This window comes from Lygodium microphyllum, chromosome 17, assembly GCF_053477565.2.
Source record: "Lygodium microphyllum isolate KBCC chromosome 17, Lygodium_microphyllum_v1.1.10, whole genome shotgun sequence".
Lineage (NCBI taxonomy): Eukaryota > Viridiplantae > Streptophyta > Polypodiopsida > Schizaeales > Lygodiaceae > Lygodium > Lygodium microphyllum.
In genome coordinates, this window is record NC_141151.1 from 55,310,290 (window position 1) to 55,327,771 (window position 17,482).

The following is a 17,482-nucleotide window of genomic DNA, read 5'->3' on the forward strand; positions in this document are numbered from 1 at the left end:
ATGGCTTACACTGAAATATAAAAGACTAGTAAGAAGCTAACTCGAATGTATCTTTGGATTTGTCCACCAAAGTTTGATGAATTGATAACAATCCTAAACACTCCGATAAAACCTCAAGTTTTTATGTTTGAGGAATTATGTATACTATTAATGAAAGAGTTACAGCTTAAAACTTGAGAAGGTAGCAATAATGAAGAATCTCTGCCAATATAAAAGGCAGAGGTAATTTCTCTACCAATGGTAACAAAAAAAAATCATTAAAAAATTTTCAATGAGAATACTTCTACTACAAGAAAAAAAGACACATAATTGCATATTATTGTATTAAAAAGATAGATGAAAAGATTGGTATCCTAAAAACTAAAAGAAATAAAACAACCAATACAACCGAAGCAAAGTTAAGATATTCATGGCGACCATTGAGTAAGCATTGACTCTGGTTATTGGATAGTGACACTTCTTGTCACCTGACCACAAGAAATATCTATAAACTTTTATGCAAGCTCTATAAAAATCCATCATTATAACAATTGAAAAACGATACAAAATACCCTATTGAGAACATATATTATATTTTCTTTATTGATGTAAATGGTAAACTCCAAAAGCTTTCAAATATATTGAATATTCCACAAATTAAAAAAATCTATTATCAATTTTTTTCATAACTAAGACGATTTTTACCCAAACAAGTGTAAAAACTCTCAATAGCACACTAGCAAAGTTATTGCAAAAGAAAAAAGAATGAACCTATATAAGATAAGTGCTCTTACAACCACCGCTAGCATGGGCACAAGTAAACTTTGGTATAAAAGATTTTGTCACATTGGATTTGCACTGTTAAAACAAGATACATAAGCAAGGTACATTGGTAAGAGAGAGTCTGTATGTGTGTGTGTGTGTGTGTATTTTAAGTTCCAAGCCAAGCTCAAAATAAGCTCTAAAAGTTCATATCCTTTTAAAAGCCTTAGTCTTTATAAACAAGGTAACAATCACACAATGAGGGTTTTAAGCTAATTCACATCATCAATAACATCAATGAAGTGTTTGAAGGTCGTGGCCCCTACATTCGCAATAGCACCCACATCATCAATAACAATAAAAAGTGATGGGAGATTGTGGCTCTTGCATTCCCAATAGCCCTCTAGATGCTTGCCTAATGCTACCCTATTTATGGATGGATGTTAGCAAAGTTCCAAGCCTTCTAGTTTTGGGGGGTTGCAACTAAAGGCCTCTCCAAATTTGCTAATAAACTTTTATGAAAACTCAATGATTTACTATACTACGTGAGACTTTTTAATGACTTTTATTATGGGCTATGTTTATTCATTGTAAAAAGTACATTGTCATCTTATTTACTTCTATGACCCAATATTGTTCTTAAAGTTTATCTAAATTTACTACTTAAAATTGTATTTCAATCATAAAAAACATTTAGATAGCCGTAAATATCAGCTAGCAACAATTAAGGTAGCATAGGATATGCATTCACCATAGAATGTTACTTCATAAGAATATTTCTCATCACACTCAATTTGCATCACAACTAATTAGACCTTCCTTTCATGAATTTTTATTCTCCTAGGCATGTTTATAGCACTTGCATCGACTTCATGAGAAAAGGTCAGCCATTACTATTAACTACCTCCAAAGCACATCCCAATATCACCGTTGCATGTTACAACCAAGATCAATCCATAAAATTCTTGTGATGACAATGGCACTCCACAAATTAAATTGACAATGCAAAATAAGAAACATCCTCTGGAAATATTTGGTCAGACTTTTGAAGGACTTATTCAAATTTGCTGAGGAGTCTTGATGTAACCTGCAGTCAAAACATGTATAAAGACATGAGACCTACACGTCCAACAAACACTCCAATAAGTGCCCAAATAAAGGAAAGAACTAAAACACCTTTACCAAAACTTACACATTTTCCTATGTAAAGCTCAAGGATTTAAGTAGCGCTGTGAAAGACTTATTTTACTTTGCTGAAAAGTTTTGGGGCAACCTGCACAGTTGATCATTTAGAATGACACAAGATGGGCAAGTTAGCATGAGAAAAAAAGAATGCTATTAGAATAAAGAATAAAGAGAAACTTAAACTACACTTACACTTCTATCGATGCAAGCCCAGTAATCAAAATACTGGCCTGTACAATGCTTATGCCCAGTTGTATCTTGCTCAATACGCCGCACACAAGCCTGTACATCACATACACAAAGACAAATCATCCTAAACTCTTCAAGCACTTGGATCAAAACCCAGAAGCCCAAATATGGGTTAACAAAACTCTCCTCTAGCTAGAACTTGCTCCCATTTGTACTTCCTGCCTCCATCAATTCCAAGAGCCTATCCTATCCCATTCAATCTTATTCACAATGTCAGAAAGAAATGATGTGCATCGACTTGAAAGACAATGATTCGGCTTTACTTGAGAAACTGCTAGGAAATGACAAGACAATCAGAACATCATAAGAAAGTTGAATAACACCTACCTTAATCAATTCAAACAAGCCTATCCTGTCCCATTCAAACATAGTCACAATACTTCCTGCCTCCATCAATTCAAAAGAGTCTACCCTACCCCATTCAATCTTATTCACAATGTTTAAAAGGAATGATGCACATCAATTTTATCTATTATTGAAAAATAAATGCTGTTCAGCTTTTGGTGAGAAACTGCTGGTAATAACAACACAATCAACAACAAACAAAAGAAAGCTGAATAACACCTGCCTGATATTCCATCATTGGCTTGGCACACTTTGGTTTAGCCCACTCCTCCAAATCCTTCTTTGGATCCATGATGTCGGACTCATCAGCCCTATTATCACAAGCAACTCAAAACAGTTGGCAACAATCAACAAAACACAAAATACCTTGCTAAAAATAATGAATAGGACAACAGAAGCAGCCCCTTAATTGTATTTAAGTGCTCAGCAAGGAAAAGAAACCCTTAGCAGTAGCTTTACGTCCATATGCAAGAGAAAATACGGTCACCCATTATATTCTATCCTCCAAACTATCACATGGATCAATCAGCAAGCTTGCAGATGGATCATGTGATTCATGTCTGGAAGGACAAACTTGTAAGCACATGTCAAAGCCTTGCAGTGTTCCACAGTAAATTTCCATATTCCACTAAGTGATGACTTCAAATCTCAACTCTTCTAGATTTTCGCAACTAAGAGAAAAAATCTCTCTCACTATTTTCAAATTGGTGCTAGTAAAGTAATGGTAATAGCCAACTCTAAAAAGGTACCAAATTATTCAGGAGACCACTCCAGCCTCCAACAAACCCTTTGAAGCTCCCTGCCCCTACCCACCCCTTTTCAGGTTTGTGGGTCTTCCTAAGGCAATTCGTGTTAAGAGGTAAGGCATCTCCAGTAACCCTAGCTCTTTCGAGACCATTTCAGTTAGTGGCCCGCATATCTGGGTGCCCATGCAGTCCCCGAGCAGTATGTAAAGTAGTCTATGGTTTTGGCCATCAAATTCATCAAGAACCACCATCTTGTAGTTTCCTCTCTCAATTGTGAGAGGGTGGAGGTGGTGGAGCATCAAGGCCTCACTCATATTGTTAATGCAATAGTTCCCTGAGCATGGCCTTTTACACACATCCATCTATGTAGTAGTTTTGAAACTTGCAAGGATGTTCATTACGAGCGAAGAGACTTCAGATATTTGCACTCTCTAGGATCAAGGATGACATCAACATCAATGTCTTCTCCGAGGCACCTTAGCATTTGTTTGATCACCCACCGCTTGGTATCCATGGTTCCATCTGTTACCATTGTTGCATGTACTAAGATGTTGATGGAGAGCGAGAATCTCTACAATAAAGAAAAAGGGATAGTATGCATATGCTTAGATACAAGAAGATTCCAAGGCACCTAATTGAAAGTTAGAAGCTTTGCTCTAGTGCTGAAATCGTGTTCAACTGAGCAATTACAGCAAGTATGTCTTCTTACAATGAGTTGAGATCAAGTGGTGATGATGCATCTAAATCTGAAAATGCACATAATGAAGGGGGAAATGCAATGCCTAATCTTAGAATAGGTTCAAGCGTGGACGGCAAGAAGAAAATGTGGGTGTTGACCAAGATGCAGGAATTTGCACGTGCATCATCTGAATCCCATGTAAGTACAGTTTCCTCATGGTTGTCCTCATGCAAACCAACAACAAAGACTTCACAAAATGAGAGAGTGTGCAACCAAAATTCCGATCACAAACAAAGGCCAACTGCTGCAAAATAAAGAAAAACCTGTCAAAAACTGCCAGAAACAACAAAAACGGCCTATACAAACAATTGCCCAGCTATGGTTAGGGCCAGTAAATGAAAAACACAGGCTGGTGGAGCATTGAATGCAACAAACTAACAATTGCAGGCTGGAATCCAGGTGCAGGCTGAAAACACAAGTTGCTGGTCTGAAAAACGTAAGCTTGTATAGTAGGGAAAAGAAAGACATGTAATCAATAGAAAAATCGCAGCAAGAACCTAGATCCTACAATCTAATACCATGTCAGAAGTGGTGCAGCAATGGAAGCATAGACAAGTGCTAAAATAAACTATTGAGCACAAGACAAAAGAGAAAGAAAACAAAAGAACACTGCAAAAGAAGAGAACTTAGAGATGTGTTCGGGAAATGAAATCCATATATTAAACACAAGAATAACGAGTACAACAGTTGTTGAGCTAAGGTTGAGCTAAAACACGCTTTTTAGCTTATTAAAATTCTTAAACAGCCCCAAAACACACTTAGTTAATGGAAAACCCTAAAATGAGGAGTGGTCTCAAAGAGTTTCAATGGTCCCCCAAAACCCCTAATTCTTTGGGGCACCCTTCAACATCTATAAATAGACAGGCTGCCCCCATTCAGCCTTATCCCTCCCGTGTAGGTTTCTCAATCTTGTGTGCGAATCTCAACCATCAGTCTCCCACCACATGGCGGTCCAACCTTCGCGACTACTGCCATCACCTCGTTCTACTACGGTGTTTTATTGCGGCATTTTACTGCTTCGCCCACATCATCAGTCACCTTACTCTCCTCACACTCTAGTGATCAGCATTTGGTGTTTCTCTCAGTCCGTCACTCCAACTAGTGGTCACATCACTTGGGATTCATTTCCGATGGACATCACTCTCTGATACACTGCTCTACCCTTGAGTATCTATACACTCTTGCATTCATTTGCAGTATTCATTCACTTCAAAGTTGTGTTCTTCTCTCCCTTTTTTTGTTTGTGTTTGAGTTTCTGTGTTTGAGTTTTGAGTTTTGCGTTTAGGGTTTGAGTTTTGCTTTCTGTGTCTGTGTCTATGTCTGTCTCTTTGTGTTTCTGTCGTGGTTGTACACTCTGTGTTTCCTCTTTGCAAACCCTAGCAGTTTTCTTCACATAGTATCAAAGCTGGTGCTCTTGTAAAGAGTACCCTGCGGATATTGTGGAGAGCTAGTCTTTATGCAAGGCACATAGTACAACTCATAACCGGATCACAATGTCCCAGACACCTTCTCCAATTCCTATGATGTCCTATTAGGCTTCTCCATCACTGGAGACCCTAAGACGGCATTATGGACTCAGTGAGGAGGACAACACTCCACTTTCACCTTCACCTTCTTTTTCTACTCCTATTCCAGATTTCACTAGCATGACAGAGGAGGACTTTGAGGAGTACTATCGCAACAAGTACAATGATGTTTACACCCCTCCTACCAGTTTTACTACCACATTTGAACCGGCTGGTGAGACTCGCCACCTCTCCGATCATGGAAAACATACAGCATTCGGAACGTCTAGAGATCCATCTTCATCATCTCAATCAGGTCCAATGTCACGTTTGTAAAATCCTTTTAAGTTGTGCATGAATCAAAACCCTCGCCTGTTTCTTCTTTTGAGGTGCAAGATCTGGATGGCTTTGCATATGTGTGTTAGAGGAGATCACAGCCTGACTAGGAGCAACAGGTGCAGTCGGACAGGTGCTGTCCTTGTGCAGTCGGACTGCCACGTGGCAGTCCGACCTGTTCAGACAGTCAACTGCATTTAATGCAGCCGACAGGCTATTTCTGGCGCCCTGGTTTTCGCCCAGATTCTGGCTATAAATAGCCGAGTTCTTCAGCAGTCTCTGACACTTCTCTGCTCGCAGATTACAGACCAGTGGCACGCGCAGATTCCGTCTCTGATCGCAGATTTCAGACAGGAGACAATGCAGACTGCAGCGGACTTCGAGGTGAACAGCAGGTTGCATCGTCGAGGTGGAGACACGCAGTCCAGCGCACTGCGCCCGTGTATATATCTGCATATCTTTGTATTCAGCACACTTTATACAGCAGATCTTCATCTTCCACTGTCTCTCTCTCTCTGCGTTCTCTCTCTCTCAGTCCTACGCTTCCGCACCGCTGCACTCTGACATGGTATCAGAGCAGTGTTAGAGGGCTGACTGAGCGCAGAACCAACCTGAAGAGGAGTTTCTATCGCGACACAAATTTGTGTTTTCAGCGTTTGAGGGCAGACAGGAGGGCTGCGGCTCGGAACAAGGCTGAAGCAAGCGTGGGCGCGCAGGAAAGGAGTCCAGGTGGTGGATTTGCTGCTGTTTACTGCTGTTTGACGCGGAGGAAGTTTGAGTTTTCAGCTTACAAGTGCAGGTTTTGCTTTTTCATCGCCTCCGGCGGGTGAAAAAGTTTCAAGACGCGGAAGAGCCTTAGCAGGCTGAGTTTTCACAGTCAGAGGGGGCTGCTTTTGTGTTTGTGAAGGCATTACAGGTGAAGATGTCTACAGAGATTGACTTGGAGTTCCAGTCAATTATGGACCGGAAGGTGCCTGTCTTACCGGCTCTTCCTGCAGATCAGAAGCTCGATGGCGACAACTACTGCATTTGGCGCGTCATGATGTTGGCCATCCTTGAGTCCTATGATTTGGCGGAGCTTGTACAAGAGGAGATCGACCGGCCCTCGGTGAGAGATGAGTCCAAACTCTCTTCCGAGGCTCGTGCGGAGTTGGCCAAGGCTCAATCTCACTGGGACAAACTGAATGCCAGGATTCGTTCCTTTCTTTTTCTATCTTGTACTACAGCTGTGACAGCTCACATTGGGCACTTGACGGTGGCTCGGGAGATATGGCTGAAGCTTGATCAGATGTACAACCAGATGACCCCTATGAAGCGGGTTTCTTTGGAGGTTCAGATGCGGACCTTGTCCGTAAACAAGTCTTCTTCGCTACAGGAGCACATCAACAAGCTAAGACAGCTTCAGATGCAGGTTTAGAATGCAGGGAAGCCGATTTCCTCCGAAGACATGGCGATCACACTCTTGTCCCAGTTGCCGCCACGATTCGGTACATTCTACTCTGCCCTTATTGCTTCAGGGCGAGAGTCTACTCTTCGTTGGGAAGAGTTGGTTCCTATGGTCTTGGACCAAGAGGAACAGCTAAAGGGACAGAATGCTTCCAAGACGGAGGCGTTGACAGGTCAAGCCTCTCAGAAGAAGGGGAAGGACCAAAAGAAGAAGAAGGGGGATAACAAGTCAAAGAAGGACAAGGACAAGGACAAGAACAAAGAATCCACATGTCATATTTGTGGAAAGACTGGCCATTGGAAGAAGGATTGCCTTGACAAAGATAAGAAGGACACCAACAAGAAGGATACAAAGGATTCTAGAGCGGTGGCTGCACCCTCATCAGCTACATTTCTTCATCTAGCTGTCATTGAGGACTCTTCACCGAATGCTTCTAATGCTGCGATGACGGCTCCCCAAGCTCGAGAGTGGATCGTTGATAGTAGTGCCTCTCGGCACATGACTCCTTCATCAGATGGTGTTGCCCAGTTGCGACCCTCGCGTGGGTAGATTCTCATTGGAGATAGCTCTTCAGTATCTATTGCAGGACGGGGTAAGATACAGCTTATTCCAGATGGACGTAGTGGTACCCATACCTCAGAGGTCTTGCATATACCACGATTAGGGTATCATCTCCTATCAATTCATAAGATTTGCTCCCTTGGACTTTTGGTGGAGTTTGACAGTAATTCGATGCGAGTCCTTGATCGTGGGTCAAGGAAGGTTCTATCATCCGGATAGAGGAGAACGGCATCTATAAATTGAAGTCTTCCACCGCCCTCTCTACTCTTCTTCTTACCTCTCAGACACAATCAGAGTTATGGCATGCTCGGTTTGGTCACCTCAACTATGATTATCTTCGGAGGGCATCACGTGGACAGCTTGTTCGAGGGTTGCCGGATATAGTGGTGAGCCAGCAGCCATGTGTCTCTTGCATTCGTGGGAAGTAGCATAGGGATGTCATTCCCCACACAGCTTCGCGGTGGTCTACTCCACCGATGGAGCTTGTATCTACGGATCTATGTGGCCCTATGAGGAATGAGTCCTTGCGTGGAAGCTCGTACTTCATGTTGATCGTAGATGACTATAGCAGGATGACATGGGCCTATTTCTTGGCATTAAAGTCAGAAGCTTTCTCCCACTTCAAGGATTGGCTTCTCTTTGAGGAGAAGCGATCAGGCCGGAAGTTGAAGACCTTGCGATCCGACAAGGGTGGTAAATTTGTTTCTAATGAATTCGTTCGATTTTGTGCAGATAAAGGTATTCACCAGGAGTTTGCCAATACCAATACTCCTCAAGAAAATGGCATTCTTGAACGGAAAAACCACAGTGTGATCGAGATGGCGTACACCATGATGGAGCACCGGCAGACCCCTCACGTTCTGTGGGTCGAGGCTGTGGCTACTGCTGTCCACATCCTTAATCGATCCCCCACTTCGGCCGTTGATGGGATGACCCCTTTTGAGGCTTACTTTGGGACTAAGCCCAATGTTTCTTACTTTAGGGTCTTTGGGTGTGATGCCTATGTTCACACCATGATAAATTTGAAGCAGCTTCCCGAAGACAGGTAATTGTTGGCTACAGCTCCCAGTCCCAAGGCTATCGATTGTATGATCCCGTCAAGCGGAATGTGTACACTAGTCGAGATGTGTGGTTTGTGGAAGTTCCGGCGATATCAACGGGTGAGGAGCATCCCGTTCTTGGAGATCCAAGGGAGAGTTGGGCTCCTGCTACAGTACCATTGGAGCCCGTGCCTTTTGATTATGATTCTGTTTCTGACACAAAGTCTAGTGTTCCACCGGTCACCCCTGAGGAGTTACCACCGGTGGATCTTTCAGAGTCTTCAACTGGTGGAGTGGGACGAGGGGAGGTTCGGCCTCCTCCTCGATGGGCCCGTGACACACTCCGGGATTCAGGGATTGAGGGGGTTCCTGAGGAATGGGGTCCGAAGGATGGTCCGCGGCGGTCACGGCGGCACCAGGCACATTCTACGCAACTTGTTTACTCTAACTATTGTTTGATGACCCGTGTTATGCAGGATCGAGAGCCCACCTCCGTGAAGGAGGCTTTACAATCCGCGCCCTGGAAGAAAGCTATGGAAGCCGAGTTTGAGGCTATTGAGAGGAATGGCACTTGGTCACTCGTGCCCTGCCCCCCGAATAAGAAGGTGATTGGCGTCAAGTGGGTCTTCAAGACCAAATACCTTAGCGATGGTTCTTTGGATAAGCACAAGGCTCGCCTTGTTGCTAAAGGTTTTGCACAGCGCCCAGGGATTGATTGTCATGATACTTTTGCCCCCACTGCTGTAAAATATTACACGGCGCAGCGAACAGAATCTGAGAAAGAGATAGAGAGTACACAACAGAAAAGAGGAGAATCAGTAAATTCTTTAACTCCAAACAACTGATACAAAGATGGCTCTGTCCACCCGTGCGCTTCCACTGTGTGAAGCTTAGATGGCGATCTAGACAGAAGATAGGTGAAGAGCTTAAGGCTAGCTGGAACAACAACTCTGACTGGGTGAAAGATCAGTGTAAGATGGCTGCGAAGGGGTTTAGCTTTTATAGCCCGCGAAGGTCGTTAGGTCGGCCTGCTGACCGACCTACCATATGAGCCTCCACTAGTCGGCCAGGGAATATTCCAGGGAATATTCCCTTTACCATCGGGCCGGGGGCGCTGCCCCCGGACCCCCGCCAGGGGGGCCGCTGGCCCCCCTGGGACCCCCCAGCCAGGGGCCGCTTCCGCGGCCCCCGGACCCCACAATAGGGGCCCCTTTTAACTCCCTTACCACGCAACTCAATGCAATGTGCCTCGAGTTGCTACCAGCTTAACCACTCCGTCTAACCCAAAGATTAGACCCACAACAGTCACCTTTTTGCCATCCGGTCACATAGACCTCATCTGATATACAAGTCAGGACTCAACCAATGTCCGGGCTCACATTTGGCTTCTCCTCATAATGGGGGCCTTACAACTTTGAGCACCATGGATCATTGGTAGCACCTAATGAGGGTGGGGCATTGATCATATCTAACACCCCCCCTCAATGTCCACCCATAGGTGAACTATCTCCTCGGCCCAATGCCGAGTCTCTGAAGATGAACTTGAAGCAGATCCTTCGTAAGTGCTTTGGTGAAGATATCTGCTCCATTCTCCTCTGTTGGACAGTAGACCAATTCCACTATCCCATCCTCCATCAAATCACGCACATAGTGATACTGGATCTCTATATGTTTGGTGCGTGCATGAAACACTGGATTTTTGGCAATGGCGATGCAACTCTGATTGTCACATCTCAGCACAGTTGGTTCTTCATCCTGCACTCCCATATGCCATAGAATCCTTCTCAACCATACGGCCTCACATGCAGCAAAACAAGCTGCCTTGTACTCTGCTTCGGTAGAAGACAATGCCACTGTTGGTTGCTTCTTACTAATCCAAGAGAAAATTCCTGAACCCAAAGAGAAACAATAACCAGAAACTGACTTCCTGGAATCAATGTCTCCTGCCCAATCTGAGTCACAGTTCCCCACAAGAGAAGTTCCGAAACTGTATGTGATACCATAGTCAAGAGTTTTCTTCAAGTATCTGAGCACCCGCATCCCAGCCTTCCAATGACTCTCATGAGGTTTGTTTGAGAACCTGCTCAAAACACCAACAGCAAAACTGATATCTGGTCTGGTGTTACACAAGTAGATTAGACTGCCGACCAACCTCCTATACCTCCCAATGTCTGCTAGTGCTAATGTATCCTCAACGGATAACTTTACATTCACCTCCATAGGTGTAGCTATCTCCTTGCACTCGGTCATGCCAAATGCCTTCAAGATCTCCCATGCATACTTCTTCTGAGAGATGAAGATCTTTCCTGGCTCTTGCCAGACTTCAATCCCCAAACAATAGTGCAGCAAGCCCAAGTCTGTCATTTCAAACTCAAAACTCAAAGCCTTTCGAGTTTGGTTGATCATATCTTCATAGTCACCTGTAATAAGAAGGTCGTCCACATATAGGACAATCACTACAGACTTTTTACCATCCCTGTAAACATACAAGTTAGCATCTGAGGCACATCTTTTGAAGTTTAGGTTTAAAAAGAACCTATCTATCCGCTGGTACCATGCTCTGGGGGCTTGTTTCAGCCCATACAATGCCTTCTTCAGTTTACACACTTTGTTCTCAGAATGGGGGGCCTCAAACCCTGGTGGCTGAGCCACGTACACCTCCTCCTTGAGGTCACCATTTAAGAACGCTGACTTAACATCCATTTGGTACACTGGCCACTTCTTGTGGGCAGCCACTGCAAGTACCGTGCGAATAGTGGTCATTCTGGCAGTTGGGGCAAATGACTCTTGAAAATCAAACCCTTCAACTTGTGAAAATCCTTGGGCAACCAGTCTAGCTTTGTACTTTTCTAAGGTACCATCAGCCTTGTACTTTACCTTCCAGATCCACTTGGTGCCAATAATCTTCCGCTTTGCTGGCCGATCCACTAGCTCCCAAGTGTCATTCTTCATTATGCTGTCATACTCCGCCTGCATAGCAGCCTTCCATGATGGATCTGCAAGTGCTTCTTCTAAGTCAGTTGGCTCCTTTACTTCTCTCATAATCTCAACCATCAAGGCCATGTTGACTAAGTGAGCAGAAGCCCTCCTTTGCTCCTCTATTCTCTGAGACCTCCTTGGTCCGTCTGCCTTCTCCTCAACAGATGCAGGCATAGGATTATTGTGGTCATAGAGCTGCTTCACCCAGCGCGGCAATGGCTTTTCCGGTGGGGTGATGTCAGGTTGGTGAACTTTTTCCTCATCATCTGAAGATGATGCTTCCTCCTCCTTAAGGATAGGGATAGCTCTCGGGACAGGTTCATAGTGGACTACTTCTTCGCTTGATGATAAAGTGGAAGACCTTGCCTTCTCCTCCTCCACTGTATGCGGCTCCTCCTTGAACACCACATCACGGCTCGCGATGATCTTCTTTGCCTCTTGGTCATATAACTTGTAAGCCTTCTGCTCATCACTATAACCCAAGAAGATACATTTTCTGCTTTTTGGTTGTAACTTGTTTCTCTTCTCATCTGGAACATGTGCATAACATTCACATCCAAAAATTCTGAAATGTGAGACAGATGGTTTCTTACCAGTGTAAGCCTCATGAGGTGTTTTTCCCTTGAGAGCCTTTGTGTAGCTCCGATTTAGAATGTAGACTGCAGTATTAACAGCTTCAGCCCAAAAATGGTTAGGCAATCCCTTGCCCTTTAGCATGCATCTTGCCATCTCCACAATGGTACGATTCCTGCGTTCCACAACACCATTCTGCTGAGGTGTGTGAGGCGTCGTCAATTGACGCTTGATCCCTTTGCTCTTGCAAAAGCCTTCAAACTCCTTTGAGTTGAACTCACCACCACCATCTGTTCTAAATTTCTTCACACTTTTCCCTGTTTCATTCTCAACAAGTATTAGCCATTCTTTAAACTTACCAAAAGCTTGAGCCTTATCACGAAGGAAGTACACCCACATCTTCCTACTGTAGTCATCGACAATCAACATAAAATAAGAAGATCCCCCCAAGGCCTGTGTAGGCATCTTACCACACAAGTCAGCATGCACCAACTCTAGAGGAGCATGTGCTCTATTCTTGCTTTCTTGTGGAAATGCCTTTCTCTGTTGCTTGCCCATCATACAAGCTTCACATGGTTCCTTCAATTCAGTTATTGTAGGTAGGTGAGCAACCATACCTTGCTTTTGCATCTCCTTCAATACTGCAAATCCGATGTGTCCAAACCTTTCATGCCAAAGCTTACTTGTGCCCACTCCAGCGGTGGCTGTAAGAGCACTTAGCTCATACAGGTTGTTCCTCCTTTCTCCTTTGCCAACAATTGTGCCAGCACTATCAATAATTTCTGCACCTGTCTTCTTGAACCTCACTTCATGACCAAGATCAGTTATGGCAGCAACTGATAAGAGATTTCTTCTGATTTCGGGAACATACAACACATTTGAAAGCTTTTTGACTTCACCATTTGCAGCAACAAAAGAAATAGTACCTGTGCCCGCAGCAGGGCATTTAGCATCATTTCCAACCGTCACAGTGATGGATTCTTGTAGAGGCTGCATAGAACTGTATAGACCTTTCTTGTTGGTCATGTGACGGGAGGCCCCACTATCCAACACCCAAGAGTCAGTGGTAGATTCTTCTTGCGCCGAGGAGCACACTTCCTCAATGGTCGCCATGAATAATTCCAACTCTGCTTCAGCCGTATTGGCTGTCTCTTTCCCTTTAGTTTTAAGGGTACCATTCTTTTCATCTGCCTTCTTGACACGACAATCTGCAATTGCATGTCCTTTCTTCTTACAGTAGAAGCACTCTCCTTGAAACTTCTTCTTGCCGCCCTTTTTCTTTTTGTCACCATCATTTTTGGTGGAGGAAACACCTTTGCCTTTTGCATTGGCAGAGAATGCAGCATCTCCATTGTTGCTTCCTTCTCGGGCTTTCAGCCTCAACTCCTCCTCCATTAATAATGCACAAAACTCCTCAAAAGTCAAAGCTTGAGGTCTCACCTGAGTATTAAGGGCAGTTACTAGTCCATCAAACTTTTGTGGACAAATCCGAAGACACCTCCGAGCTAGCTCTTCGCTAGTCTTTTGTATCCCAGCGCCAGCCATCTGGTCGCGCAGATTCTTAATCCGAGTGATGAATGCTTCAACCGTCTCTCCTTCAGCAAACTTCTCCGCTGCTAGTTGATTCTCCAAGTTTTGAATCCTTGTTTGGTTTCGTGTTTCATACTGACTCCTTAGTACATTCCAAGCCTCTGACGCTTTGGTTGTATGCTGAATCAGAGTCAAAACACTGTCAGAACAGCTTGTAACTAAGGCACACAATGCATCTGCATTCCTTCGTTTCCAAGCTCGTAGAAGATCTGCATTCGGAGGAATCATCACACTAGGATTTGATGGGTCGGGGGTAGGCTGTGGTTCTGCGTCAGTCCCCAGCACAGTCTCCAGAAGCTCATAAGAATCAAGGATAGTTGTAATTTTGAACTTCCACAAGGTGTAGTTTGTACCATCTAACTTGCCTTCGCTGAAGGTTGGTGGACGAATCCTCAGTGTTTGAATAGCCGGTACAGCAGCACCACCTCCTGCACCGCTTCCTGATGCGCCAGAACTGCTTCCCGGAGTCGACATCGTTTCTCTTTGCTGTTGAAGCCTTTGCCTCTTGCACGCTCTCCGATCTCTAGAGCCCCCTGGGCTCTGATACCATGTAAAATATTACACGGCGCAGCGAACAGAATCTGAGAAAGAGATAGAGAGTACACAACAGAAAAGAGGAGAATCAGTAAATTCTTTAACTCCAAACAACTGATACAAAGATGGCTCTGTCCACCCGTGCGCTTCCACTGTGTGAAGCTTAGATGGCGATCTAGACAGAAGATAGGTGAAGAGCTTAAGGCTAGCTGGAACAACAACTCTGACTGGGTGAAAGATCAGTGTAAGATGGCTGCGAAGGGGTTTAGCTTTTATAGCCCGCGAAGGTCGTTAGGTCGGCCTGCTGACCGACCTACCATATGAGCCTCCACTAGTCGGCCAGGGAATATTCCAGGGAATATTCCCTTTACCATCGGGCCGGGGGCGCTGCCCCCGGACCCCCGCCAGGGGGGCCGCTGGCCCCCCTGGGACCCCCCAGCCAGGGGCCGCTTCCGCGGCCCCCGGACCCCACAATAGGGGCCCCTTTTAACTCCCTTACCACGCAACTCAATGCAATGTGCCTCGAGTTGCTACCAGCTTAACCACTCCGTCTAACCCAAAGATTAGACCCACAACAGTCACCTTTTTACCATCCGGTCACATAGACCTCATCTGATATACAAGTCAGGACTCAACCAATGTCCGGGCTCACATTTGGCTTCTCCTCATAATGGGGGCCTTACAACTTTGAGCACCATGGATCATTGGTAGCACCTAATGAGGGTGGGGCATTGATCATATCTAACAACTGCTCATATGGCAACCATTAGAGCTATTCTTGCCTTGGCTGGCCATAGGAGATGGCCTGTTTATCAGTTGGATGTAAAGTCGGCCTTCCTCAATGGTGATTTGAAGGAGGAGATCTATGTTGAGCAGCCTCCTGGCTTTGGATCTTCAGATGGGAAAGTCTACAGGCTTAAGAAGGCCTTGTATGGCCTTAAGCAGGCTCCCCGTGCATGGAACGAGAAGATTGATTCATTCCTTCGATCTCAGTTAGGATATCGGCGTTCTAAGGCCGATCCATAGCTTTATGTTCACACTTCCGAGGATGGTTGTGTGCTTTTTGTGTTGTATGTTGATGATTTGATTGTCACAGGTGATCATGCACAGCAGGTCCAAGAGACGAAGTCAGTTTTACATCGGACGTTCGAGATGACGGACTTGGGTCTACTCCATTTCTTTTTGGGCCATGAATTTATCAGTCTCAGAGGGGGATCTTCATCTCTCAGCAAAGATATGTACAGGAGCTTTTGGTGTCTTTTGCGATGGAGAATTGTCGAACCCTTTCTACTCCTATGGATCCGCACTAGAAGGCCACTTCCCATTCAGCTTCTCCTATGGCGGATGCTTCCCGCTATTGTCAGTTGATTGGATCCTTGATTTGGCTTCTCAACACTCGGGTTGATCTTTGTTTTGTTGTTGGGCTCTTGGCAGGGTTCATGAGTGAACCTAAGACGGTGCATTGGAAGGCTGCTCAGAGGATACTTCGGTATTTGAGGGGGACGTCTGATTTAGGGATTCATTATCCTGCAAGGACAGATGGTTCAGATCTTGTCCTTGCAGGTTGGAGCGACTCAGATTGGGCCGGTGATGTGGACCATAGGCGGTCTACTACAGGTTACTGTTTTACCTTGGGTGCAGGTGTTATCTCATGGAGTAGCAAGAAGCAGCCCACGGTAGCCCTTTCATCTACTGAGGTGGAGTATCGGGCCGCGTCTTCCACCACATGTGAGGCTGTGTGTCTTCGGAGATTATTGGAGGAGCTTGGGTGCCCCCAAACTCGTCCTACTTTGCTGCAATGTGACAATGAGAGTTGCATTGCCTTGGCACGGAACCCTGTTTTTGATGCCCGGACGAAGCACATAGAGATCCAGTACCACTTCATCAGAGAAAAGCTTCTGGATGAGACCATCACTGTGGAGTACTGCAAGACGGAGGACAATCTTGCCGATTTGTTTACGAAGGCACTTCCCCAGGCTCTACTTCGGAGACATTCCAGATCCCTCAAGCTTCTGCCCCGCCCAGGCTCTGAGAGGGGGTGTTAGAGGAGATCACAGCCTGACCAGGAGCAGCAGGTGCAGTCGGACAGGTGCTGTCCTTGTGCAATCGGACTGCCATGTGGCATTCCGACCTGTTCAGATAGTTGGCTGCATTTAGCCGACAGGCTATTTCTGGCGCCCTGGTTTTCACCCAGATTTTGGCTATAAATAGCCGAGTTCTTCAGCAGTCTCTGGCACTTCTCTGCTTGCAGATTACAGACCGGTGGCACGCGTAGATTCCGTCTCTGTTCGCAGATTTCAGACAAGAGACAGTGCAGACTGCAGCAGACTTCGAGGTGAACAGCAAGTTGCATCGTCGAGGTGGAGACACGCAGTCCAGCGCACTGCGCCCGTGTATATATCTGCATATCTTTGTATTCAGCACACTTTATACAGCAGATCTTCATATTCCACTGTCTCTCTCTCTCTCTTCTCACTCTGCGTTCTCTCTCTCTCAGTCCTACGCTTCCGCACCGCTGCACTCTGACAATGTGAACTTCAATAGAGGGGGCTCATAAAGCAAACGAAATTCAAGTACATCTACAGCTGTTTCATTTGAGAATGTAACACACACTTCTCACTTCCCTCCCATCCCACCCTCTTCTATCTCCACCCTTGATCATCTCTCTTCATCCTTTCAAAATCTTGAATTACACTCCACATCCACTTCACACACACTAGGGGTTGGATCTTCCATCTCTGCTCCTAGCACCTTCTTCGAGCACTACCCCTCTTGTTACAACGGCCAAGAATGCCTTCACGGATAAGACTCGTTTTAACGGATCAAATTTCACCACTTGGTCAAATTGCATGCAACAAGTGCTTGAGTCTCAGGGTCTTTGGGACCTCATCATTGGTCTAGAGCCTATGTCG

General features: G+C 45.1%; 1 protein-coding gene across 1 annotated transcript in view; it reads right to left on the reverse strand.

Moving 5' to 3' along the window:
- Positions 1-1,614: 1,614 nt before the first annotated feature.
- The window catches only part of LOC148021906 (cytochrome b-c1 complex subunit 6-1, mitochondrial-like), a 30,103-nt gene continuing 14,235 nt past the window's right edge, over positions 1,615-17,482 (reverse strand). The window contains exons 2-5 of the mRNA XM_087696676.1: positions 2,744-2,831; positions 2,119-2,208; positions 1,934-2,014; positions 1,615-1,828 (exon numbers count right to left, since the gene is read on the reverse strand). Of these exons, the coding sequence (XP_087552802.1) occupies positions 1,982-2,014; positions 2,119-2,208; positions 2,744-2,831 (211 nt within the window). The 3' untranslated portion in view covers positions 1,615-1,828; positions 1,934-1,981. The remainder of the gene's footprint in view (positions 1,829-1,933; positions 2,015-2,118; positions 2,209-2,743; positions 2,832-17,482) is intronic.